Source organism: Rhipicephalus microplus, chromosome X (assembly GCF_043290135.1).
Source record: "Rhipicephalus microplus isolate Deutch F79 chromosome X, USDA_Rmic, whole genome shotgun sequence".
Taxonomy (NCBI): Eukaryota; Metazoa; Arthropoda; class Arachnida; order Ixodida; family Ixodidae; genus Rhipicephalus; species Rhipicephalus microplus.
The window spans coordinates 19365062-19392310 of NC_134710.1; the positions used below are offsets into that span (position 1 = coordinate 19365062).

The following is a 27249-nucleotide window of genomic DNA, read 5'->3' on the forward strand; positions in this document are numbered from 1 at the left end:
GCAAGGCTCGAGAGCGCGAGCACAGAACACCCAAGCGCGAGCAAATAGGTGTTCTCTCGATTGGCTGTATTCGGAAACGATTCTGGTTAACCCTTTTGGAAAACAACAAATGATTTAGGCGTTAGCGATCACATCATGAGGATGAATTTATTCCACGCCATTTCGGTCGACAAGGACGAGGATGATCTGGTCTTAGGCCCCGATTTACCGGTAAGGAACAACCCAGTCTTTCTGCGATATCTTGTGTGCTGCGATGTTCCACATACTGGAATGATTATTTACGATGTGTGTTTTGAAAAATGGTAAGCACTTTACACCATAAGCATAAACAGCCCGTTACATGAACTGTTTCATTGGGTTAGCCAAATCTCTAGCCGTTCATTAGGTAACCTGAACGACCAACCAGCGCTAGTGTTGTATAACGTCCTTCACTTCTCGTTGTCAGTTTGTCGGCCTGGATCGTATTCAGTGATCGACTGAAATTTCGACGCACTAGTGGTAAACAGGTCATTCTGTCCGTATTGCGCGATGCTTCTTGCTCTGTTCCCTTCCGCTGTTGACGCACCCGCGATGAGTCACTTACGCGACAAACAAGAACTTCACGGTTCAGAGGAGCGAATGTGGTGCCTTCTACGACGAGCATAAAAGCGTGAAGGCTCGTGTGCTAAGCTACCACGGCCGGCCGCCGTGGTAGCTTAGCACATATGTGTCGGGCTGCTATGCTCGAAGGCGCTGGTAACACCCTTCTTTATAGATTCAGCAGGATGTTATTGAAGCCATTGCGCTGATAAGACAGGGATCATAGAAAGTGTGTACAATGTGCGCTGTACACTCTCTTTGGACCCTGCCTTACCAGCGCTATGGCTTCATCGAACGTAACAAACTAACTAGCCGAAAAGTCTGTTTTCTTGTTAATAAAGAACTTCAGATAATCGAAATTATTTTAAAAGAAACAGGGCGTGCAAACACGGACACAAGGAGGAGAACAGGACCCCACGAACGCCTACTGACAGCTGCAGAAGTGCACAAGTGCAGAAAAGAAAGAAGGCACAAAAACGTTTCTGCACACGCCCATGCAATATGCAAAGCTATCAATCTGACACGCATGGTGGTCGTTAAAGTGAACTATTAAGACATTTGATTTCATCTTTATGCAAGTTGATTGGCGGTTGGCTCACAAATGTGCTGCCGCTATTATAGATATGTCATGCCCCAATCATCCGGCACGTTTCTTCGTTCCTATGCCAGTACAAAACTGTGCGTTCATGGAATTTTGGTAAGCTATTACACTCTCGACAGTTTCATTCAAGAAAGATTAGAAAGTGAGCCTTTAGTTAGTTATCTCTTAGGTTCTAATAATCGCCAGTTAATGCAGTGGCCCGTCTGTCCTACGTTGAAGCGACCACAACTGAAAGGGACCTTACACTTGTAGGGCAATCTGTGAATTTATTGGTGTGTTTTACTGAACAAGTATCTTTATGCTACTTCTCTTGTACTGGCTGGGCGTGTTGGTATGTATCTATATTATAACTTTTTTAGAGCGCACAAAATACAGAACAAGAAAAAGACAGAGAAGCGCTCATCTGCCTCTATGTTGTTCTGTATTTTGTGTGTGCTAATAAAGTTATAACATGGCTATACTGTTTATTGTAACTTCCAAGTGCTTCGGCGAGAAGTTTAACAAAATCTTCGAGACTACTGTCAGGTACATGGTTCTTCTGAAATGTCAACAAAATGTCTAGAAAATGTAATCCACTATTCTGATGTAGTTGCCTAGTAAAGTTCAGCCCTCCTGTATTTAATTCAAACTTCTTGCTCACTTAGGTTACCACGGTTTCAAAGTCCTCATCATTTTAAAAAATCAAGTAATCATCTACATAACAAGAAAACCTTAATGATAGAATCCCCTAAAGCGCCTTTGGAACGTTTGTCAATCTTGCTAAGGTATAAATCACTAAGAACCGGAGCATCTTTATAGCTTATACTTATCCCTGATTTGTGCACAGAAGTGCCTTCCTTCCAACCTACCAGCATCGACTTTAAATACACGGAAAGAATTTCTGAAAAAGAAAAAGCCCCCATAGAAATGTCACATTTATCAGTGAAAGCTGCATCACATTCTTGTTCGTTAATACAGTCGTTAACACATTTCAACAAGTCCTCTTGTGGCAAAAACTAATAAAGGTCTTCAATGTCCATATTAAAAGCTGTACAGTCACTGGGATTCTCTTCTAAGAAGAACTGAACCAGTGCCTGAGAATTATGCATATGAAAACGGTCTGAAGAACTCGGAGGTTAAGCAGTTGTACAGCGATTTGCCAGGTGCCTTGTTCTAAAACAACCGCTTGAAAGGAATCTTGTTCTTATGAATTTTCACTGCAAAAAAATAATAAGTAAAAGGATCTAAAGTAAGTGATTTTCACCATCTTAAATGTCAATCTGGTGCAGGTGCGTAGTCAGAAATTTTTTATTTTTTTTTTTTTTGGAGGGGCACCACCTTGATTTTTGAAGGGGCACACCCTTAAGTGGCCATTTTTCATGCTCTATGCCTCGATGAAAAAAATTTGGGGGGGAGGGGGGGAAGGGGGGGCACGTGCCTGGTGTGCCACCCCCTGGCTATGCCACTGATATGGTGTTTTTTAACATGGCATGCCTGAAATCACTTGGTGGTTTTGTCATGTACAATCCCAGCAGTTACTTTTTAACCCTTTAAGACACCATCTGTGAAGAGCTGTCTGTAAATGTTTCAAATCAATACATTATTACTAGGCACCTATTATTCTGTTGCAACAAAAATAATGTAATACTATGTTAATGTGCTTGTATTAAAGTAACTAATCCAAATATAGTTGTAATTAAATACTTGTTTATTCTGAGGTCACTGATGCACTGTTTTGCAATATATTGAATGAAAAATATAGTGCAAGTTAATTTTTTGGTTGTGTCTATTTTAAGAAAAAAAAACTTAGACATTTCTCATGGCTCGCAGGAAGCGACATGTTGAGCAACTCGTCAAACTTCGTAGTGCGTTCAGCAACAGTGCACTGAAAAATGAAGTTAAATGAAGACAAGTATAGTATGCACAAGGTCCAATTCATCCAGAACCCAATAAATCTTGCTCTTTCTTAGCTCCTAGTTCATAGAAATAGCAAAAACGTGGTGCACACAATTGTGTGAGTGTTTCAAAGAGTTCAGTATGCTCTGCCACTTCTGATAAAATCGAATTTTTTTGCCTACTAGATGTTTAGAGACCACCTGGAACTCAGTGAACGGATCAGAAAGACACTATATTACGGAAAACTGCCTACGACGGACCGACCATCATTGGCGCTGACAGGTGACGCATATACCTCTTTCTACCCATGCCGTGCCATCTCTGAAGCATTTTGTTATAGGTGTAGCCAGGAATTAATTTCAGGGAAGCGGGGGTGTTGACCACCCCCCTGTGTATTCATGTGCATGTACATGTGTACATAGATCTCCCCAATACTATTTACTGCATGCTTACAGGAGGTTTTCAAAGGCCTAGAGTGGGAAAAGTTGGGGATACGAGTTAATGGAGAGTACCTTAGTAACCTGTACTTCGCCGATGACATTGCATTGCTCAGTAACTTGGGGGACAATTTGCAATTTATGGTTACTGAATTAGACTAGGAGAGCAGAAAGGTAGGTTTTGAAATTAATCTTCAGAAAAGGAAAGTAATGTACAACAACCTCGGAAGAGAACAACGCTTCGAGATAAGTAGCAGTGCACTTGAAGTTGTAAACGAGTACGTCTACTTAGGACGGGTAGAAACCGCGCAGACGAACCACAAGATTGAAGTAACTAGAAGAATGAGAATGGAGTGGGGCTTATTCAGCAAGCAATCTCAAAACCGTGAATGGTAAATTGCCACAATCCCTCAAGAGGCAGGTATATAACAGCTACATCCTACTGTTACTACCTACAGAGCAGAAACCCGGAGGATTGCGAAGAGGGTTCAACTTAAGTTGAGAACGACACAGCGAGCAATAGAAAGAGAAATGATAGGTGTAACTAAGGGACAAGAAGAGAGCAGATTTTATCAGGGAACAAATGAATGTTAAGGACATCGTAGTCATAACTAAGAAAAAGAAATGGTCGTGGGCAGGGCACGTAGCGTGAAGGCAAAATAACCGCTGGTCATTAAGGATCACAGTCTGGATTCCAAGAAAAGGCAAGCAGGTGAAGGGGTGACAGAAAGTTAGGTGGATAGATGAGATTAGGAAGTTTGTGGTTATAAAGTGGCAACAGCAAGCATAAGGCAGAGTTGACTGGCAGAACATGAGAGAGGCCTTTGTCCTGCAGTGGGCATGCTCAGGCTGATGATGATGATGGTGTACACAGAAAAGTATGGGGGACGGGGAGGAACTTACACCACCAAAACCCCCTTTGGCTACGCCATTGAAGTGCATGCAGTACACAGCAATCTTTTAATCATACCAGGGGTGCCACTTTGTGAATGGCCAGTAAATGGGCTGTTCGTTCCAACATGCACTGATTGGTTAGAGACACAAGCGTAAGGTCATTATCGCTTACGGCCCACTTGCTTCCAAGGACAAATTGTTGGGCGAGGTGGTTACTCATCTTAGATAGGTGGTGCTCAGAAGAACAGTATTGCAAGAGGAGACACGGTGCTAATACACAGATGCCATTCTTTTGCACACTGCCGACATCAGTTGCTTTCAAGATTTTGCCAGTTAGAAATGGACAGTCTACTTAGTGAACACGTACAGAATACCACTATAGGTGATGCACAACATATCGCAGCATTCACTCTCTTCATTCTTTTTTGAATACCTAAGTTATTGACGTTCTTACATTGCACTCATAATGTGCCTGCAATGTCTAACGGAAACTTCGTACCAGTTGCAGCTCTCCCAAGCGCAGCAGCTGTACACCGTATTCAGCAGGGCCCTCTTGTTTTGTGTAGTTGTGAACGCAGCATAGCAGCCGGAAAAGTGGCTGGCATGTAGCAAGTTCTCAGAACCGAAATCTTGCTTAGGTGCTTTCACATGCAAGGCCAATATTGTTTGCTGTTTCAAAAATTATTGCCATGGCCTGTTCATGTTGTAATCTATAATTATTGATACCTCTCTCCATTTCTTTCACAGTTTAAATCAAACCATGCAGGTTTTCTTAGTATGAATACCATGTTTCATTCACTGATAATCAAAATAATCTAGCGGTGAAGCAGCAAGCTTTTGAAGTGACATTATATTTGCATATTTCAGAAATCTCCGTTCAGATGTTTTCAAAAGTGCTGCCAAACGATGGGCTCAAAGTTCTGGACATGCACTACGCAGCTTCAGTGTCAAGGTGTGTTGCTATATGTTGTATAAAATGTTCCAGTGCGAATGAAGTCCCAAATATTGCAGTTGTGTATAGTTGTACTCGCTTTTACGAACATCAAGCTACTCGCAGCTCTGCAAGTAACTTGTTGTCTACATTCTTAAATAACACACTAACTGGATAAACAGATGAGCAGGCATGAGCACACAAATGACTCTCTCTCTTTTTTTACACATGCCTAAATTTTAAGCTCACAAAATGTATGATTTTTATCCATATAACTACTGGGCTGAGCGTTTTACATGCCAATATGGAAAGAAAAAATGTTGCTGCGGCTGCCCAAGGTTAAAGAATTTGTAGGTCAGCTGCACGCAAACAAAACTAGAGCAAGAGATTCCAGTTACTGTAACAATATAAAATAGTGCACCCTATACAGTGAACTCTCACTTGTAGGAACGTTGCTTAATAAAGAATATTTCAGAATAACGAACTTCTAAAAAGATCCCCAGTGGTTTTCCTATGCATTCTACGCAAAAATTTTTCTCAATTGAGTGAACATTCATGCAAATAATATTTTGATTGAAAAAACTTGGTCTGCTGACCCGGGCTCATTTTGGAGATCAATTTTGTGAAGTTTTGCGCTCTGTAGCACTGGCGTACCTGATGTGCGCCGCTCTAACTCGCCCATCTATCATCGAAGATGAAACACTGCTTGTGTATGCAGCTCTGCTGAGGCATAGTGGCCGTGCAAGAATCGAAAACTAGCAACGTGCAGTTGAGTACCTGCGCTGAGCTATCAGATTTGGAAATTGCTTACAGTGTTCATACGAAACAATAAGAAGAGCGCAACGAAGTGGTACAACGTGGTTCATGTGTGTGACATACACATTGGCCATCTTGCCCAGAACACTGGATTACGAATGGTAATGTGTTCCCTATATATACGCAAGAACGCAAGATGTTTAGGTCACATGCTTTAGACTATTTAGGCGCCTAGCTTCCTTGCTTTGCATTTATTGCAAACCAGGCTTTTCCCGTTCTGGGTGCTGAAACATCAGTACATTTTTATTCTCTTGTGGTCAACGTGCTCATCGTTTTATTCAGCGATTCATCCTGACCAGGCGAGTGTTTGTCGAAGCCCTGATTTTAGTGCATTGCCATATGCTTAAACTTTGGCTACAGATAGCTAGGGCACATTGTACATTTCCCTGCACCCTTATTTCTGCCATGTCACAATATGATAGGCAATCTACACAGGCACATCATGCACGAAATATTGCACTGTATACTAAACACTGGTAACCATTATTATGTGGCATCATGACAGCACCTATAAAAGTCCACCCTCTTTACTTTCTCTTCAACTAAAGTGAACTTCACTTGAACAAACTTCAAGGGATCCCAGAAAAAAAAAAAAAAATCATCAAAGTGAAAGTTTGCTGAACAGAAATAACTGTGTTGCAGCTTCTTATCAGGACCTAAAGAAAACATCAAGATTCTGGTACTTTTGCCATCAAGAGACACTTCATATATAAGGTGGCCAGTTTTTCTAACACAATTTATCCGCCATCTTTCAGCAGGTTCGTTGTTAACTTATCGTCACCAGCGGCCTTGCCTATTTGCATTCTTTGTAGGGCTTTCCTTACTTCCCCTGTCGTTACTGGTAGGATGTCAAATTCCTCTGGGCTATCGTTGCTTCTCACGATATCGTCCTGGTTGTTTCGGTTTTTGTACAGCTCTGCAAAATTCCTACGTACCCTCAACTATCCTATCTATATTGGTTATAACATTGCCTTCCTTGTCCCTTAATGCATACATCCGATTTTGCCCATGCAAAAGTTTCCCTTTGCAGCTTTTAGGCTTTTGCTTTTCTTTACAGCCTGTTCAATTCCCTCCATGTTATACATTCCGATGTCGGCTGCCTTGCACCTATCGATTAACTTCATACGCTCCACTAGCTCTATATTGTCGGTTGTATTTTAGGCTTTCCTGGTTTGTCATCTCTTAATGAGATCTTTTGTCTCCTGGGATAGTTCATCAGTGTCCTATCTAGTGACTGTACCAGAATCTTGGAAGAACGCCAACATCATTTTAATCTATTAGAAAGGGATTTCAAGGACTTGAAGAATTACAGGCTGATCAGCTTATTTACTGTCCATTCTCTACAAACTATTTACAAAAATAATAAGTTATAGAATTAAAGTGACATTAAAGCTCAATCAACCAGAGGACCAAGCAGGATTTTGTACAGGCTTCTCCACAATATACCATATTCATAGTATCAATCAGGTAATATAGAAATGCACAGAATACAACCAACCCCTATACATAGCTTTTATAGATTACGAGAAGGCATTTGACTCGGTCGAGACATGAGCATTAATGCAGGCACTACGCAATCAGGGCATCGACGAACCCTACACAAACATACTGGAAGAAATCTATAGTGGATCCACAGCCACCATAGTTCTCCATAAAGAAAGTGACAGAATCCCAATAAAGAAGGATGTAAGACAGGGAGACACGATCTCTTCAATGCTATTCACCGCGTGTTTACAGGAGGCTTTCAGGGTCCTAGATTGGGAAGAGTTAGAAATAAGAGTTAATGGGGAATATTTTAGTAACCTGCGATTCGCTGATAACATTGTCTTGATGATTCGGGGAATGAATTACAGCTCATGATTACTGAACTGGACACGGAAAGCAGAAGAGTGGGTATGAAAATTAATATGCACAAAACTAAAGTAGTGTGCAACAGTCTCGGCAGAAAACAGCACTTTGCGACAGGTGGAGAGACGCTGGAAGTCGTAAAAAAATATGTCTACTTCGGGCAGGTAGTAACCGCAGAGCTGAACCATGAGAGTGAAATAACTAGAAGAATAAGTATTGTGCGGATCACATTGTGCAAGCATTTTCAAATCACGAATGACAATCTGCCACTAAACCTCAAGAGGAAGGTAAATAACATCTTAATCTTGCCGGTACTTACTTGCAGAGCAGAAACCTAGAGGCTTACAAAAAGAGTTCAGCTTAAATTGAGGATGACACACCGAGTGATCATATGAGGAAAATGATAGGTGTAATCTTAAAAGACAAGAAGAGAGTAGAGTGGGTCAGGGAAGAAACTGGAGTTAAGGATAATATCGTAGTTGAAATCAAGAATAACTGGACATGGGCCAGGAACGTAGCATGTAGGCAGGATAACGGCTGCTCATTAAGGGTAACTCACTGGATTCCCAGAGGAGGCAAGCGGGTTAGGGGCAGAAAGAAGGTTAGATGGGTAAGAAGTTTGCGGGTATAAATTGGCAGCAGCAAGCACAAGACCTGGTTTATTGGCGGGTCATGGAAAAGGCCTTTGCCTTGCAGTGGGCGTAGTCAAGCTTATAATGATGATGGTTAAAGAAAACATCAGTTTTTAAAGTGAAATTACACCTTGTATTTGCAATATGGCACTTATTTGAATGAGAATTTTCGCTTATTTGTCATCTTGTGAAGAATGTGGTAATCTTTTGCTGCACTTGTGTACTTAGGACTGCAATGGTCATCAATTGGGTCACTGTGTCCAAGCTTTTATAAAACTTCCTCTGGCACAACACTAAGCTTTTTTCCACCTACTTAAGTGCTTCTTTAGCAGAAATTTTTGGTGCTTCCTCTAAAAGGTTTCCTCTTACTCTTCCTGAAGTAGGACGCTCAGTACAATGTTTTTTGTTGACAGTGGCGCATGTCTCAACTCGAGAGTCACGGGTGGCAGAATTCACAAAAGGTCTGTACCCAGTCTTTCAGACGATTTCTGACTAATATGATGTCATTGATGGGATAGTGTGACAAAGTATGTTCGTATAACTTCACTCATTTCGTTGAACTGATGTTCAAGGGGTATTTTATAGTAGATGCCAAGCAGGGGAGGGGGAGCTGGCGCAGATGACCATATTGGTGTGGCCTCTAGGATTAGCTGGAAAGGCTGCAAAGCAGTCCTGAGGAAGAGAATAGACAAAGCAGAGCCTCACTGTTTTTTTCATCTACAGGAGTCCTATGGCTATATCGTTAGAGCGAAAGTTAACACACTATGGCAGCATTTACAGACGTGACAGTGAGAAGGTGTAGAGGTGTGAATGAGCACACCTTGATAGTTTTTCACTCTTCGCCTTGGCTTAGCAATACGCCAGCTTTCCTACACCAGTTCTTAAGATATAGTCTCAGTTTGGTGACACATTTAAACAAAGCATGTTTCATAGTTCACTGGCTTTTAAATCACATCTTGTTCGGCTTAATACCCCACCGTAATATTCCGAGCAAGCCCCCCCACCAAAGTCATTCAACATGGCGACAAAATTTTCGCACCAAAAAAAAACTCAGCGTGCATGAATTAAAACCTTATTACAGTGAACTTTATTTAGTCCTAGGATTTGTTGTAGCTTTTAATCGCTTTCAAAACCATCGAAAGACTCCTCCGAGTTAGTCGCAAAAAGAGGTCGCAGCATTCCGTTTGAAGTCCGCCACAGTCTTCTGGCACCACAGCTCCAACATCGGCCAGTCCGCTGTGCAGGTCGCCGTCCTCCCAGCCATCGAGCGCATTACTAATGCCGCACCTCTTGAAGGACCGTGTCACTGTCTCCTCAAGCACAGTGGCAGGCCCACGCCTCGGCAACAAAATCGAGCACATGTTGCCTCAAGGGCTTTTCCAAGTTTCCTTTTGGTGTTCATACTTCCTCACGCATATACTGCTCCCACAAACGCCGCAAGGTGGTCTTAAACGGCTTATTCTAATACACGTCAGCAGGCTGCAGGATGCTCGTGCTGCACCACATAGGCACGCAAAGCACGTCCGTGTCGTACTCCTCGAAGGCATTTGTGACGGCTTTTGTTTTATGGATGGGTGCCTGGTCAAACACTGGTAATCATTGCAAGTCATCGACGTTTGAGCCCCAGACACTTGGCCTCCATTTTTGCATTTTCTCTTATGTCATCCAGCCGTTTCTCGTGGTGGTGAGAGAAACATTTACTACGAATGGAAAATAAAATCAGTGTTACCATTTTGAATTGACAATCTTTATTTTTCTTGAATTTTACCACGAAAGGTACAGAAGCTAAAGGTATAGCAATAACTGACAAAAGTCCCCTAAACCGGTTTTACAAAAATAGTAAATAACAAATACAATTGACTATGGTTAACTCAAACTCGAAGGGACCTTTGAATTTTGTTTGAATTATCAAGAAATTTAAATTATCAGGAGTTCTCAGATGACTCTGGGTGAGGTGACGCCACACATTATGATTAAACACTGATTTTATCACATTTAAAAGTTTTTTAAGCAAATTATTGAAATCTTCTCTCATTCCCGTATCTGCTTTTGGTCAAGCTTGAAATGTCAAGACGTCGGGTGCACATTCTTTCCGTTTTCTGGGTGCCGTTCAATAACCTCGATTTGCTTTGCCACTGTTCGGGACTGCATAGATATGGCTTACCTCTCACGGCAAACACAAAGCAAGAAATGGCATTGAGCAATCAGGCTGCAGGGCAAAGCAGGATTGGATTGGATTGGATTGGGGAGGGGGGGCACTTGCTCATAATTTTATGGTAGCTATCTTGGTGTACTTGTGTATTCAAAACCAAAACATCATACATGCCTTGTGATATTTAGGTTTCATAGTGAAAGTGTATGGGTGCTGTCAATATCACTTGTTGCTGATGCTAGGAATCTTCATTGCATGTGCACTGTGTTCTACTGTGACGAAAGTTCAGGTAAACACTCACAGTTGTGTGACTTGGACTTGGCTCTTTCATCTTCTCGATTTTCACCTCTGTTAATATGCTTTGCCAGTGTTCCCTAAAGAATACTTTTCAAACTGGCGGCCTGCATAACTGCTGTAAGTAGCAAGGTAATCACAGCTGCTGCAGCAAATTCTTTGAAAACATTACATTACACAACTTTTTAATCCCTTGCATGCAAGCCAACGAAGAGAATTCAGCTTAAATTCAGGACGATGTAGCGAGCGATGGAAAGGAAAATGATGGGTGTAATCTTAAGAGACAAGAAAAGAGCAGAGCGGGTCAGAGAACAAACTAGGGTTAAGGATATCATTGTTGAAATCGAGAGGAAGAAATTGAGATGGGCCGGACATGTAGCATGTACACAGGATAACCACTGGTCATAAAAGGTAACTGACTAGATTGCCAGAGAAGGCAAGCGGGTAAAGAGGAGACAGAAAGTTAGATGGGCAGATGCGATTAGGAAGTTTGCGGGTATAAAGTGGCAGCAGCAAGCAAAAGACCGAGTTGAGTGGTGGGACATGGCAGAGGCCTTTGTCCTGCTGTGGGCGTAGTCAGGCTTATTATGGTGATGGTTATGCAAGCCAAATGTGTCATGTTCTATAAGTAGTAGAATTACGTTTGGTGCATTGTTGTGTATTGCTCCAGGAGGTCTTGCATCACTCCATGCTCCATGATGCTGGCTATGGTTTACTTGGACCAACTGCGACACAAGAATCCACAGTACATGACTTCTGTTTCATCTTGCGACTTGTTCCTGGTATCCATGGTGAGTCAGGCTTACGAGAACTGCCCCTGGCTTCTCATATTTGTGTTTCCTGTAGAACTGTTACTCACGTATAAAGCTTCTACAGAATTCACAATTGCGTATTTCAAAAATAAGACTTCTGTTTCAGTGTACAGTGCATACAGATGAAGGTGCCAGTTATGCTAAACATTTTGTCTGTATAGCCGCCGTGAGCTTAGTACTCAAACGATTAATTCATGTATTGTAGTAGCCTTATTATGTTCACAATAAAGCTACTGTGCAGGTGCAGCCTGAGGCAATGTGGCACTTGAAAAGAAAACAATTGCGTTTCATGTGAATTATGCTTAAGAGACATGCTGTTATTTTTGTCAGGAAATACATTTAATAACGTCTCATTAGCATGATCTTTTTCTTGGGGAAAAAGATTTTCAGTTGCACACGACTCTGCATGCTCTAAGGAAACAGATATTTGGGGAGCATTCCTGCCACACAACAGTCATCATCATCGACGTAGATTACTTTCTTTGCATCATTACTGCGGTTATAGCACTTCCAGGTCATTAACGGCGTGTGCGCTGTCAGGGTGACATAGCATTCCTGGTGGGAAAGTTACGAGAACTCGGTTTTTAATAAAGGAAATGTGAGCAAGCCATGTCGCAATTATACAGTTTACTCTCATTAAACAGTATCTGAAGGGACCAGTAAAATATATTCTGCTTAACAGGAGTTCTGTTTTTTGAACGATAAACATGGGTGCGGAATGAAAGAACGAAACCAGTTTTGTCAGAAGCACAACTGCACAAAAGTGTGCAGTAGTAGGGAGCATTTTGAAATGGTCGAATTGGCGGTAAAGTTGACGACTCATCTACATTTCTCCAGTGCATGTCCAAGTATTCGAACAGTGATTTGCTGCATGTTTCATTGTCGAGTGGTGTTGATCGTCACAAGTTGTTGGTGCACATTGCAGAGTCTATTAATTAGTAGCCCACACTGTAACTAAGCTAATATACTTGCCATATGTGCATATATCCCATAAGAGTGTCCGTGCAATGAGGTCTCTAGTTCCCACATTGTACATGTGAGTTGCACCCCTTGTGAGAATACAGGCAAGCTGCTTTTTTTTTTTTTTTCTGCAATCGATCCACAAATGGCCGGTGCTGATTGTGTTGCTTGAGTGTGTGTTCACTTGCAGCATTTACCTGGCTTCTATGGTCAATGTCTTTTGACAATATTTATATGATTGCTACTGTTCTCAGTCTCTGCAAAAAACAGCGCATTGCAATAAGTGGAGAAACACTGGATGGAAGTTGTAAAGGAATAACATATTTATTCGAATCTAGGCTAATAGAGTTTTTTTTTTTAATTTCTTTCTAACTTTAGGACCAGCTTAAATTCGAGGATTTTAAAAGACGCACCAATTTTCATTGAAAAAAGTGATGCACAACTAGCTCCACCTAGACGGTATTATAGCCGTTAGTAGACAAGCCAATACCTGGTTTATCTTTTTCGTTACTGCGCGAAAATGGTTGTTTTTCATACGTCTCGAGAAGGTAGTTTTTGCCAGTTTGAAAAGTACTCCAGCACGCATTGCAGCATACCAAACTTTGCACAATAAAATTCTCTTTCCAAAAATATATGTTGTTTAGCAACAAAAATATTTTAGAAGGAATAAAAATGTGAAAAGTGTAGCATTTTTGGTTGCCACGTGGTAAACAGTGCAATAAAAAACGCTGTATGTGTAAAAATATTCAAAACAAAGAAAATTTAGAACATACATTTTGTAGGTTAATGACACAGGAACAGTGTAAAAAATAATGAATGTTGTACAAAATGTTTCTCTTCACATAGCCAAAGAAAATCTGAACCGAGGTGCTGCTTTGTTGCTCGTGCAGTGAAACATCACATGGTTTTTCGTGAGATGCAAGTGTACTTTTTCACTTTTCTCAGTAAAGTTTTGTCTTCTTGGGAAAAGAGTCTCCAGGTGTTTCAATATAGATAGCCATGATATGAATAATCCCTCTATAAATGAGATGTTCAATGAACTTCGGTATTTCATCTAGTGTCACCTCATTCTACGAGCCATCTCACTCCGCATAGGTTGGCATTCCAATATATGCATCCAAGCATATCTCTTAGCATTTTTGTGCATATAGTATTAAAAAAAAGAACAACATTGTGCACGGTTCTAAAACATTTCGCACTGCTCTATAGTCAGGCCCAAGGTATGCTCTGAGGGCCTTCTTATCATTAGGAGTAGCTCTGCTGCCAGTGCCAGCACACTGCGCTCCAGCGAAGTGTGGACCGTGCACGTAACCAGAGTAGCTATTAGATTGATTGTGCACAAAAGTCGGAAGCTATACGAACTTGCCACAGAGGAGACTTGAGGATGTAAAGAAAACGAACCCATGAACGGCCGCGGATCACTCACCCTGATGCAAAACATTGTCGCCATAAAACTTGAGGCTGAGGTGCTGTCATCCTCAAACTCTAAGCTCGTCCTCATTCAATTCAGGTGGGGTTGCAAAACAATTCCGAGCAGCGCATGTGTTTTGCAGCGCTGGTGCACACACATGCGTGTTTGACGTCGTCATCATAGGAGGATATTGGCCGTATAATTATCATTTTGTAAAAAATGTTTCATTGGATTGATGATAGCTTTTCGTTTTTCACAATTGTGTCCTCTGGCGTTTAGTGGGAACACTAGTTTGTTACGTGGTCGTGAGGCACTTCCCGAGGCCAGGTTTTGCAGAATGTCCTCTCTTGACTTTTTCATTCTCTATGGTGTTGAGGCGAGCCGTTTGTCATTGCGAGTCGCACTTCGAGTGGCCTGTGTGTGGCATAGCTCAATGGCACCGCACCACACAGGCGGTGTCATTATAGTGCCGCTTACAAAAGGAAAGTTGTCTCAACTGCGGGCTCGTCGTCCAACGTTCAAGCCAGACGGGACTTTGGAATAGGCGAAAAAAATGTGCATCACTGAAAGGGCTGCAGCTTAAGATGACACCCAGGAACCCTGATTGTGCGCTCTTTTAAGAATTGCGGCATATCCAGTGATCTGAATCGTGCGCTGTTTGAAGACAGTAACAAATAAGTCAGCAACGAGGGAAGCAGTGAGGACAACTCAGAATGAGCGCGGCATCGACAAGCGCTGTGTCTGTATGATGCAAATACACTAGAAGCAGCATGAAAAAAAGGACAAAGAAGCACACATAACAGGACTAGCGGCGGTATGTTTCTCAAGTTATTTTCATCATGAACCTACAGCTTTGTTTCATCTGCATGTTTAATAAATGTTTTCTTTTTGTGAACGCTATTTCGTTCCTACATTCAAAGTGATGCCCCCCTCTTCCATGGCTTCGGACTTTTTAGGGTCGGCTTAGAATCGAGGTTGGCCTAGATTCGAGTAAATACGGTATGTCTATTTAGGACAGGTAGTAACCTGGAGCCGAACCATGAGAGTGAAGTAACTAGAATTTGAATGGGAGCACATTCAGCAAGCATTCTGAAATCATGAATGGTAATCTACCACTAACCTCAAGAGGAAGGTATATAATAGCTGCATTTTGCCGGTGCTTACCTACGGAGCAGAAACCTGGAGGCTTGCAAGAAGTGTTCAGCTTAAGTTTAGGACGATGCACCGAGTGATAGAAAAGAAAATGGTAGGTGTAACCTTAAGAGACAAGAAGAGAGCAGAGTGGATTGGGAAGCGAACCAGGGTTAAGGATATGATAGTTGAAATCAAGAAGAAATAGACATGGGCCGGCAAGTAGCACGTAGACAGGATAACCAACCACTACTTATTAAGAGTAACTGACTGGATTCCAAGAGGAGGTGAACGGGTGAAAGGGAGGCAGAAATTTGATGGGCAGATGAGATAAAGAAGTTTGCAGGTATAACGTGGCAGTAGAGAGCACAGGACCGAGTTGATTGGCAGAACATGGGAGAGGCCTTTGCGCTGCAGTGGATGTGTAGTCAGACTGATGATGATAATATTGTAAATAGTTGAGCAAGACATAGTATTTGATTTTTTGAAACGGTTATGAGTCCCACCTTGCAGCTAGCACATCATGGTCTTTGACAGTGCTGAGGCTCTCGTATGGCCCTGCACTATTTGCGCAGGGGAGACAGCTAGCTAAATACTAATAAACATTAGAGCCTCAACATCAGTCTGTTTTTCATCCCCAAACTGTACCAGTTTTTACGGCTGGAAGACAAACTTTCTTGATGAAATCACTCCATAAGTGATCTAAGGATACTTTTGACCTCTGATTAAATATGTGACTGTTCTGATTTCATTATACTCTCTGTCGAAATGTGCCATACTATAGTTGCCCTACTGATTGCCGTTCTGGTGCCATTTCGTCACAAGACAATTACAGCGCAATCAGCAGTTAATTTTCACTTTCCCTTTCTTCTTTCCTCTTTATAATTATACAACAAGTTAGATCTTAGCACTACTATCACGCAATGCTGTTTTTCAATGAACAATTTCAATGTTCTGTCTATATGCCTCACGAAAGTGCTGATCCCATGCCTCCCCTTATAAAACCAGGAGTGAAAAAAGCACAATGATTTTCCAAGAATTACTTTCGTGCTTTCATGTGGTAATAGTTCCTCACAACTTGCCACACTAGTGCCTGCAATGGGAGTGGATGATGTAAAATTGTGCCCCCCCCCCCCAACCTTTCACTCACATATTTTACAAGCCCTGCCAGCTTAAATAAACTTATATAGAGGAAGGAAAGAACTAGGAGGGAGCGTATGATGACACTCTTCAAGCCCTAACATAAAATATTTAGGGGAGAATTAGGCCCTGGTCATTATTGGTAAGCTCAACTAGGTCTTGGTCGCTATTGGTCAGGTCACTTTGTGTCTGGTGCGGGTGCTACGGGGGTGTAACACTACCAAGGATGCATGCACTGGCCAGGAGGGACGGCGTCAGAGATGGTTGGCTCACTGAGATTAGTGTGAATGAAAACGAGCACATAACGAAGGAAGAAAGTATAGGGGACGTCTCTTCAACTGTTGAAAGTCTTTTGTAGTCATTCTCATTTATAGATGTGATGAGAAATGGGTGAATTGGAACAGTACTTTGTGGCCAAAATTCTCAGATTAGAAAATAGCACTACGAGTGTGGAATGAATACTCGAGGACTATTTAGGGTGCAGTTATTTGCCAGTATATACTTCTAGTTATGTGAACACATGCTCTTTATATAGCACATGCAAGAAAAAAAAGAATAAAACGTAAAATAAAATTGTATTGCACATACTCCTCAGTTTTACGCTGTCAATGAAATAGGCAACAAAGTCACATTGAGCTTGATTGAGTAGTTTTGACCTGAAAGAGATTTATTCTTGGAACTGCAGCTTGTGGCTTCGAAATTCCTGTACGACGATGGTGAAGAGGATGAAGTCTTCAACAGTGAATGGGCTACATCAGCGAACATGGAGCTGAAGGACCTGAACCTTTTGGAGCGAGAGTTTCTGGGTGCTTTTGTATGTTCTACTAACTTATTTTCTGCTTTGTAGGCTCATCAGAACAATTGCTAATTATTGGAGTGTGTGATTTTGCTTAAATGCACTCTTCTACCACTAATGCTGTGAGCTCATTGCAGTGATGCCTTTCTTTTTGCAAGGTACTTGTCCATTTCAAATTTTGTTCAAAACAAGCAGGAAACAAGATGGAGCATTCACTCCCAAAAGCTTTATTAATTTACGTTGTGAGTGATATGCTGGGCACAATTGGTCTGTGCTTCTGCAGGTGGTGCAATATGTCCTGCACATCAAGCAGCCACGCCAGCATTGTCAGCTACGCTTTCACATCATTTAAATGTGAATGCATTTCTTAGTCGGACTATGTCAGGCATCTGGCGATGTCCGCACATCGGCAGGTGTTATCAGTCCGCTCTCACTCCGTCTCCCATAGCAACATCTGCAGGCGCGGGCGCTTATCCTCGCCCTTAGCAACCGGAGCATGTGGTGCGAGAGTGTAGGAGAGCGTAGGTGCAGTGTTTCTTCGCTCCTCTCGCCGTTCCCTCTCCTCCCTGCTCCCCACTTTCCTGTCAGCTCGTGCCTCACTCTCGACCGTTTGCTGTCTGGGCACCTATCAAGAATATTCGGAAATATAAGCTCAAGACGCCACTGTGAAACGTCAATGTGGAACTGAAAATGCTGTTTGTTTTGTTCACTTCATAATATTTTTTAACCGTGCGTGCTAGCTAATAGAGCTGGAAATGCATACCGCGTTTCTCGCGACAGAAAAACACCAATGTGGTGAACAGCGCTATTGGCTGCTCGGAGTAAGAGAAGAAAAAAACAGAAAACATTCTTCTTTAATGCTGGGTTCTCACATGCAAAACGTCGTTATGGACAATATGCAATGCATGCGCATTTACTCAAGATTACCTTCGGGGAGGTGGGGGCTTTTTTTTTTTTTTTTCTTGAGCCTCTTCTTGGTTTGCTGTCTTCCTGCTATAGTGTAAACCATGATGTAGCGACTTCAAGGAGGGATGCCATGAAATTTCGAGGCTCTAACAAGCCTGTTGTGGTTTTCCTCGGTATGCAAGGACACTCCACACGAATGGTCGGACACAGCAAACATTTAGAATATATTTTAATTCACTTTCAAAGTGTACCTAAATGCTCATTCTTCTTATTGAAGCCCATCGCTAGTGTGTCTAACACTGACATAGCCTTATAGGAATGGCAGTGAAAGTTGTAGTAACGTCGCACCCAATTCATAGCGAGCATATGCGTGTGCAGAGTTCCCTTTTAAGGAGGAGGAAGGTTAAACGCAGTGCCCCCCCCCCCCCCCCCCCTCCCTATCATGTCAGTGTTTGAGGCTGACTCTCCAAGAGGGGATTCATGAGGATTCAGCCTTTCTTTTCTCTTGAAGACATTCATCGCCTACTCTTAGGGGATCACACACCTGCTATGTCACCATACACTTGCTTACAGGCTCTCCCATGCTTTGGTTTTTTTCCATCTAGGTGGGGCTAGAAGAAAACTTTTGTTGTAGTGATACGAATAATGTAGACTGCTCAGTATTTCTGCAGTATTTGTGTGTGATTTGTGTGTATAAATATTTCTGGAGACTAAACAGCTTTTTTTTTCAGGCTACACATGCTCATATTTCAGTGCAGTTTGAAGATGACAGCAGTTTTGTTGATTTTTGTGTCACAATGAATTAAGGCGATGTATGAGCTTCATCTGGATTTTCTGCTTGCTTTTTGAAAAATGCTACATTGAGGAAAAATCAGGGGCTCTAGTTTCTTTATGTGCAAATTCAGCCACAAAACGTCAGTTGCTTTCTACAAAAACAGGCCAAGGTACGCCCATGTATTGAGAATATCAGCCAATTTAGGTCACCATAATTAAAAAGCAAGTGCATGTGCATAATACAATTGAGTCTTCTGGTGGAAAATCTTGTCTTCTATATACGACCCAAAAATGAAATTTCCCTAGCTAATAGTTACTGCACAGTCTGCTGCAAAAGTTACTGAATTTGACTGTTTTGAAATGCTAAGCAGCAATAACGTAGAATCTCAACATTAGTTGGCTACGTTGTAGAAATAATTAAATATGTCTTTCAGTGCTGTGCAAGAAACAGCGCTGCCACTGTAGCATATTTTTCTAAAAATAATGACAGCTGAGGCACAGTCAGCCCAAACTGTGTAACAAGTGCTTATTCTTGCCTCACCACTCCCAAATAGCAATGGATGATTATGTTTCTAATAGATATATTTCAAACGTAAGCATATTGAGCTTTTCAATTGTTTATGTCAACTGAAGAGACACTAATTTAAGAGACACCAGTGTCTTTACAATAAAATATGGGCTGATAAGAATATGCATATGAGGTACCCTGCTTATAAGGAACATCTCATATAAAAGACGAGAATTGCTGCCTGGAGCATGCTTCTTATAAAGGGATTTAACTGTATATAAAACAAGGAAAAAAACTGCCATGTCAGTTGAAAAAAATAGCATACAAGGTGTTTGTGCTGCTGGAGTGAGACCGCTACCCTAAACGGTTCCTTCTGTATTGAGAGCTACTCTGCCCTCGCCTTTAGTTTTCTGGGTAATTGTTGAAGCATTCTAAGATCGTGAAGCAAGTCTGGACTTTGGCCTAGAAAGTAGCACTGATTTCTAGAGCTGCTCTTCCTTCTGCAGTAATCTTTTCATGGAATTATTTTCCTCTCGGATGATACAGTGCTATCAATTATGTCAGCTCTATTGAAGATAATAATTGGGGTTGTGACTCGCGGTGCTGAGGCACCTGTTTTGGAAAACGTTTCATCTTTTATTCTGGGTAAAGACTGATTTTCGGCTGTACAAGCTTGATCTTTCAGCAACCTCCGCCCACTTCACTTCAACATTCAACCACGGTGCTGTGGCCCTTCAGTGTCTGCTCTTTTGAATGGCCAGTGCCTCATTCTAGCCCGGTTGAAACCTTTTTGCGCCGGAAGAAGCAACACCCCATGACTGTAAAATCAAAACTCTTGATTGATTGATATGTGGAGTTTAACGTCCCAAAACCACCATATGATTTTGAGAGACGCCGTAGTGGAGGGCTCCAGAAATTTCAACCACCTGGGGTTTTTGAACGCGCACCCAAATCTAAGCACACAGGCCTGCAAAATTTCCGCCTCCATCGGAAATGCAGCCGCCGCAGCCGGGATAAAATCAAAACTCTTAGCTTCCCCAGAAGAGCCTTACCTTCCCCAGAAGAGCCTTAGCCTTAGCTGTGAAGATTGTTGTTGGACAGCAGCGAGGGCCCGCCAAAAGTCTGCACTACTGTGCTTATGACCATCCACCTTGAATTTCCGTCAATCAGCATAAGCCACCAGCTCTCCCTTATACAGCAAGGAGTATTTTTGAAATGCGTTCATTTCATATGTCTCCTATTGCAAGTCAGTCAGTGCATATATGAATGCAAATATATTTTAGAAATTACTGCTATGCATGGGCTATATTACTTGCATGCCGAAGTTGGTACCTTTTTTCAATAAGGTACTGCTCCGAATCATGCTTTCCATGCTCAGAATGAAAACTTTTGTGTATTCAAGTGCTGCCTCAAAGCACCAAAAGCCACTTCATTCACTGATCATGTTTTACTGTGGAGTGCATAAAAGAAATTTTATCTTGGTTGACTTGCTATGTTAGATAATCATTAATTTTTGCTGTGAATAAATACATTGTCTTCATACAATCTAGTATTAATTTTAGTCTTTTAGGTTGGCTTTTTAATGGTAATACAATGAAATATTATTCATTTGCCTTCTAGGACTGGAACTTGTATGTGAAGCCCAAGGAATTTGCACGTGTTCTGGACAAAATCGAAACAAGGTAAAAAAAAAACAACTATTCAACAGATACCACACACCTTGAAAATCGACGTTATGCGATGTATGCGGAGGGAAAGTGACCATGTTGTAATTTTTTTATTGAGCGACACGCCACGAAATGACCCTAAATATATCTATACATGTTGTATGCACAAACATATGTTGAAGAGTTGAACTTGCACAATGATGCCAATAGGAACATGAGTATTAGCAACACCAGAAGCGATAAGCTGATATGAAGCGCTGGTGCTCGCGAGGGTGGGAGCCCTTGGCACTGCTACATAAATCAACTTCAGCGCATGGCACCTAACTGCCACTCACGTTAGCTCGATGTGACGGCTTTATCATAGGAATGCATATATGTTTCACAAACATTAGGGTCTATTTGAAAAGTAATTTCGAGACCTGGCGTGGCTCTGTGGTAGATGTTCAATTGCCACGCAGAATGCTTGGGTTCGATTCCTGTTAGGACCCTGACATTTATTCTTTTGCATTTGTCGGGTCAATGCTCCTGATGTCAGCTTTTTCTTAATTCTCATGCGTTAAGGTTGCCCATTTGTGTTCTTGTCATTCCTGGGTGGATACTAAGTGTCTTATCATCTGTCGCACATGAGCGCGAAAACTTGACACGATCACTCACACACGCACACACCCATGCATCAAACACACACAGTGTGTTTGATGCATGGGTGTGTGCGTGTGTGAGTGATCATGTCAAGTTTTCGCGCTCGAATTAACTTTTCGAAATGCTCTACCAACTAGCCCAACTACAAGTTCTTTTAGAATACCCACATATCACTGGCACATACCCGCTCGCGGGCATGTGCCACTGATTGATGGGAAGTGTTTGACGGCGTATGCAGGAGATTTTCATATTATTCGTGTCTTGACCAGCGCGCCATATTCGTCAAACCAGCTTACCCTCCTTTACTAATTTTGGTTCAGGCTAAGTTGAGGGGGTGATCATGAGAGCACACTGACGTAAGCGACTAGACAGTGCTTGCAGTTGGCAAAGAAATTTTTCGCATTTAAAATCACGAAATTACATCATTTCTAGCAGTGCACCTGGTACACATGATCATGTGGACATTTCAAATGTACAGCATGAAGTATTCTTGAATAATATATGCGCTTTGTGGTTTGAATTAAGCCCTTGCAGGGTGGTAGTGCAAATGTGCCTGTGAAGGAGACGGTGCAGTGTAGTATCATAATTCATTGCATTTAAGTTTCAGCTAATTGTGCATTCACAGAAAAGCCTGGTTGCCTGTATTCAGAAAGCAAGTCTTTTTGCAGGATTGCATACATGGAGTCCTCAAAGCGAGGCTGGACCACTTACACAGATGTGTGTGTGCTGAGCAAAAGTGCTGTGCTCGGGCGTTGTTGGCTACTAGTCTATGACGGTGTGATCAAGGTGGGTTCAGCATCACTTTCAAAAGAATGTTTGAATTATAGAATTAATGGGCACTTCAACATCTTGTCTTCATGCAGCTGACAGCTGAGAATGCCGTAATCAGCATATTCTAGGTGGTTCTGGACGTATCATACTTGAATTATTGTCTATATTAACCAGTCCCTGGAATCAAGTTAGTGACATTTGTAAACAATCTAACGAGCTGGCCATTACGAGCATATGCTGAGAATATCCCCCACTGGAGTATAACATGCATTCGTTCGAATGTGAACAAAAAATCAGACTGTGAGTTCCACTTCTGATTAAACAACTGATAAAAGCAACTTGAGAGTGGCATGCGTCAGCATAACGATCGTTATGGCGTAATGAAGGCATTTTCAGTAGTAAAATAAGTACAGTAAAACCTCATTGATTAGAACTTGGTTATTTTTAAATTGCACTATTTTAAAATATTTCTGCAGTCCCATATTTTGCAATGCAAATCTGTAGATAATTTGAAGCAGCGGGCAGCACTAGTCTGGTTAATCTAAATACTTTGAGTGCTATGTGCTAATTCCTAATACTGATTTCATCATATAGCGATACTAATGAGTGGCAGCTGAAGCACTTCATATTCGCTACTTCGAGCGTGAAAAAAAAGGGGGGGGGGGGTGTCTCGTGGTCAGCTGAAATTCGCGCCAGTGAAAGACAAGACATGCTTCACTGCATGCTTCACACGTGGGGCAGCATATAGCATGCTTCTCGCAACGTCAGCGTATCATGACTTACCCGGTATTTCTGGGAATAAAAAGAAATTAATAAGGGACAGTTTTGGGGAATCCGCAGTGTATGTGAACCTCCGATTGCCGGTAATTAGCGCACTTACACTGCTGGCTTAATTCTTGCCTGAAATGCCTACTTCGAAAACCAAGTTTTAAATCTTCTGTGATCATGTTTTCTAGCCAAAACGCATCGAGAGTTTCGTCACACTGTCCATTATTAAACTGTTTATTTTACTTGAATGGAGAAATGGTCGCACAATGGTGTGCTGACACTGCAAGGAGCACGTGACATGCTGCCTGCGTCTCACTACTGTGCTGCAGTGAAGATGTATTGTTTTTCGCAGTGGTGTTCAAAAATTTCTTGGCTTTGTTCTTACTCGTGCAGAACGTCGCTTAACTCAGTTTTGCCGCGGTACACGGGGTGCCATGCGGAAAGCGTACTATGATTTGTAAGGGGTTGTTTGCACTACTCACGGGACATAGCACATTTCGTTCAGTTACTCATGCGTGTACACGTCACATAATTGCGAGCACTATCATAACACATTTCACAAGACACTGCGTCATTTCATACACAACATTGGCTTAACGGTGCACATTTAATACACATACACACACAAAGTATTATGCCTTAAAGGCAAGTCTATGTTGCAATAAAAAGAAATAGTTTGATTGCCAACGTATGAAAATGTTACTGGGAATCATTTGGAGCAGTGTGACATTTCTGCCTCACTAAAAAAGCTGTGTCGAGTTTTTTGTTTTTTTTCCGCCACTCCTTACTTTTCAGTTTCATTAATTCCCTGAATTTCAAGGTCGCCAGCTTCGTAGATGTACATTTGAATTCACAGGGTCTGTGAAAAGATTAGACAGACGCAGAAAATGCCAATGTGGACGTCATTTTTGTTTGCTTAGTGGGGTGGTTTGAAGTACTACTTTTATTGAAATAGCAGTGCTCATGTTTACTCTGCACAATTTTGGTTGATTATGAACGGTTTGCAGCTAGTTCTTTTTTTCTGAAGGCAAGCCTTGTTTTTTTATACTGTTCCAAATTTGGTCATTCGTGATGATCAATGGATGTTTTTTCCCCCGTAACGTGCTCTAAATTTGCATTTTAGTGCTCCAAAACTAAGATTTTGCTGCTCTGAAAATTGCTTCAAATTCTATTTCGGCTGTTGCACCTCTGTATTTGGGTCCTCAGTCCCTGCCTCTTTATTCTCGTGCAGGTGATTGCCGTATCTGCCATTGCCTATGTTGCTGCAGCGTTGACTCTCTTCGGTTCAGCAGCCCTTGCACACAAGGTTTCCCACACAGGCCAGCAGCTGTTACAGGGTACCAGTCTTGGCAACCAGGACATAAACCTTTTTGCCACTCATTCTAATGCCAGCAATGTCTTGCCGTGTGTTGTGCCCCCTTTTCTGAGCCCCTGCACTGATCAAGACCGACAAGGCATTGTTGAATGTATTCCGGACAAACCTCTTCATGTACCAAACAAACCTCTTTGCCAGCATTCCAAACCGGCTTCCAACCTGTCAGCCAGCCACAGAGTCTTGGCTCGAACCCGAGCTTCACTTGTTTGCACTGGAGTGCCTCACCATCCACAGAAGGCTAATTGTGTGGAAGTGACATTCAGCCTCTGGCAGCTGCCTCATCATTGGTGAACTTCTATGGCTTTGTTTGGACATCCTACGGTGTGTGGCTGCAGAGGAGGTGCACTTGTAAATGTAGGGCCCGGTGCTTTTTGTGCTGTACATAATAACCTCAGGACTTGGATGGGGTTATGGTAGGAGTGGAAAATTTCCATGTCGCCGTCCTCTCTGTGCCACTGTAAACAAAATGGTTCTGTCTCCCCCCCCCCCCCTCCCACTTTTTTTTTTTTCACATCACTTTGGAACCTTTGGAACTAAGCATCCAGCAGACAGAATTTTTGCAGTACTCTTTAAATACTTTGAAATTTCTTAAGAGAAGCATCAGGAGCGCTGGTAAAATACTGGCATTTTGTATGTTTTTTTTCTCTCCCTCTAAATCTTGGCTTTGTCATTGCAATGCTAATCATATCTGTACAAAACCAGCCAGTTCAGCTGGTACTTTCTTCTGCCTAATTTCTTTCAAAATAAAAAATAAAAGCACACTGGACATTGTTGGGTGGCTTCACTGATGCACTACAGAATATGTCTATGCAAGTCTTGGTATCATTTATTGTGTCAAATTGTGAAGCTTTTATCCAGGGTATAATGAAGTTATACTGCCAGTCCCATTAATTCGTTAGTGGGTAGAAAAGTTGGATTTGTGTTTGGAAAGTCAAGTTAAAAAATGCTTTGAGCTAACTGCATATTAGAGCTATACTAGCAATTCATAGCTTTTTAGAACTAAAATGGGATTGCTTTTTATGTGTTCTTAGGATATTGTATTAGGTAAAGGACACCCTAGGATGCTATGTTTATTTTGGCTTCCGCTTTTAAAACGCAACAAGTGTTAAGAGACTGAAGAAGCTAGACGTTTTTACAGCCTTTAGGGGCACTAGTTGGTAAAAGAGTGTTGTACAACATGAAATATGTGTATGCTGGGAGCCCTAGAAAATTGCTGTGTATGTGACTGCAATGTAACACATTGCTCTCGTGCATCAAATCCTTGTGCTCAAGTTGGCTGATTAGATGCTACAGCCAGTAGTTGTCCTTTGGTGAAATATAGAAACATTTGAAACATTCTTTTATTAAATTAAGGAGCTTTTTCTGCTGAATACCCAACCTTAAGTGAGCATCATTATCAAGTCGATCAGCTTTTTAATATTTATATTGTAAAAAAAACTGCATTGTTGGAACCATTGATGGCAGTACTTACAGACCACTCTTGCTCAGTGTGTACAAAACTTCATTTATTGAGCTTTTCATTCATTGAAAATAAATCTGTGCTGCTTGCCTCTGGTGTGTGCATGTGTGTGTAAATTCAGTAGCTTAGAAAACATCATTACCAATGGAAAGAAAATGCTCACCATGGTGTCCTAACGAGTGAATATGTGCAAATGACTTGTATAATGTTTTGGCTGCGGACCACTTACCATCAGGTTCAGAATTTAATGCAGGAATGAATACCTAGAAGTGAGCACTGAATGAGAACACTGATAAGTGCCGCATGTTAAATCTGTTTGGAAGGTTGTAAACATGGCTTTATTGATGACAGATATTAATTACTTAGCTTCAGTGTATTAGTCAATTATTTTCGACAAAAAAAGATGCTGAAGTCCAATGTGTAAGTAGCAGTGAGATTGGAAGGGCTTCACAAGACATGTCCCAAGTAGTCAATACATTCCAATAAGTCACTGTGATTGGAGATTCAGACGATGCTATTGTCAAAAGCCCTATAATTTTTTATTCATATTGTCTGAAGTCTAAAAGGCACACCAGATTTTGAAAAATTCTCCATTATACTACCCAGAAGAAAGGAGTCCTCTAAGGATTTGAAAAATTGTCAGTCAGTTGATTTGTTTTCACAATCTGCGAAGTAATCACCGTCTATAAAATTTGCACAATACTTTCAGTTGGCCCATATACTTCAGGCACGGCTGCATTTCCAATGGAGGCGGAAATGTAGGCCTGTGTGCTCAGATTTGGGTGCACGTTAAAGAACCCCAGGTGGTCGAAATTTCCGGAGCCCTCCACTATACGGCGTCTCTCATAATCATATGGTGGTTTTGGGACGTTAAACCTCACATATCAATCAATCATAATATACTTCAGGCAGTGATGCATCACAAATAGATGAGATATTTTGAAATAGATGTAAAGTACAACCAAGATTCTATGTGTGGTTTTCATGGGCCGCTAAAATTTATTTGGTTCTGTGAAGATTTCGGTGCTCGTGGAGAAATTGTGTAGTTGAGAAGCACTGTAAATGTGTGTATA

At 41.7% G+C, this 27249-nt stretch overlaps 1 protein-coding gene across 2 annotated transcripts; it reads left to right on the top strand.

The window, feature by feature from the left end:
- LOC119175689 (protein CNPPD1) lies at positions 1-25226 on the top strand. Of its 2 annotated transcripts, XM_037426632.2 has the most exons (9): positions 1-210; positions 3241-3337; positions 5254-5338; positions 9027-9074; positions 11730-11850; positions 17199-17327; positions 21118-21179; positions 22472-22589; positions 24574-25226. In XM_037426632.2, the coding sequence occupies exons 1-9, from the start codon at positions 136-138 to the stop codon at positions 25006-25008; spliced, it is 1170 nt and encodes a 389-aa protein (XP_037282529.2). In that variant the 5' UTR covers positions 1-135; the 3' UTR covers positions 25009-25226. The 2 variants fall into 2 exon arrangements, with proteins under 2 accessions (XP_037282529.2, XP_037282530.2); XM_037426633.2 differs by lacking the exon at positions 9027-9074.
- Positions 25227-27249: the final 2023 nt, after the last annotated feature.

Coding starts and splice junctions, on each gene's coding strand:
- LOC119175689 (XM_037426632.2), top strand. CDS start 136: ATGAGGATGAATTTATTCCACGCCATTTCGGTCGACAAGGACGAGGAT. Junction 3,338..5,253: donor ACCATCATTGGCGCTGACAG/GTGACGCATATA, acceptor TGCATATTTCAG/AAATCTCCGTTCAGATGTTT. Junction 21,180..22,471: donor CTGGACAAAATCGAAACAAG/GTAAAAAAAAAA, acceptor GTCTTTTTGCAG/GATTGCATACATGGAGTCCT.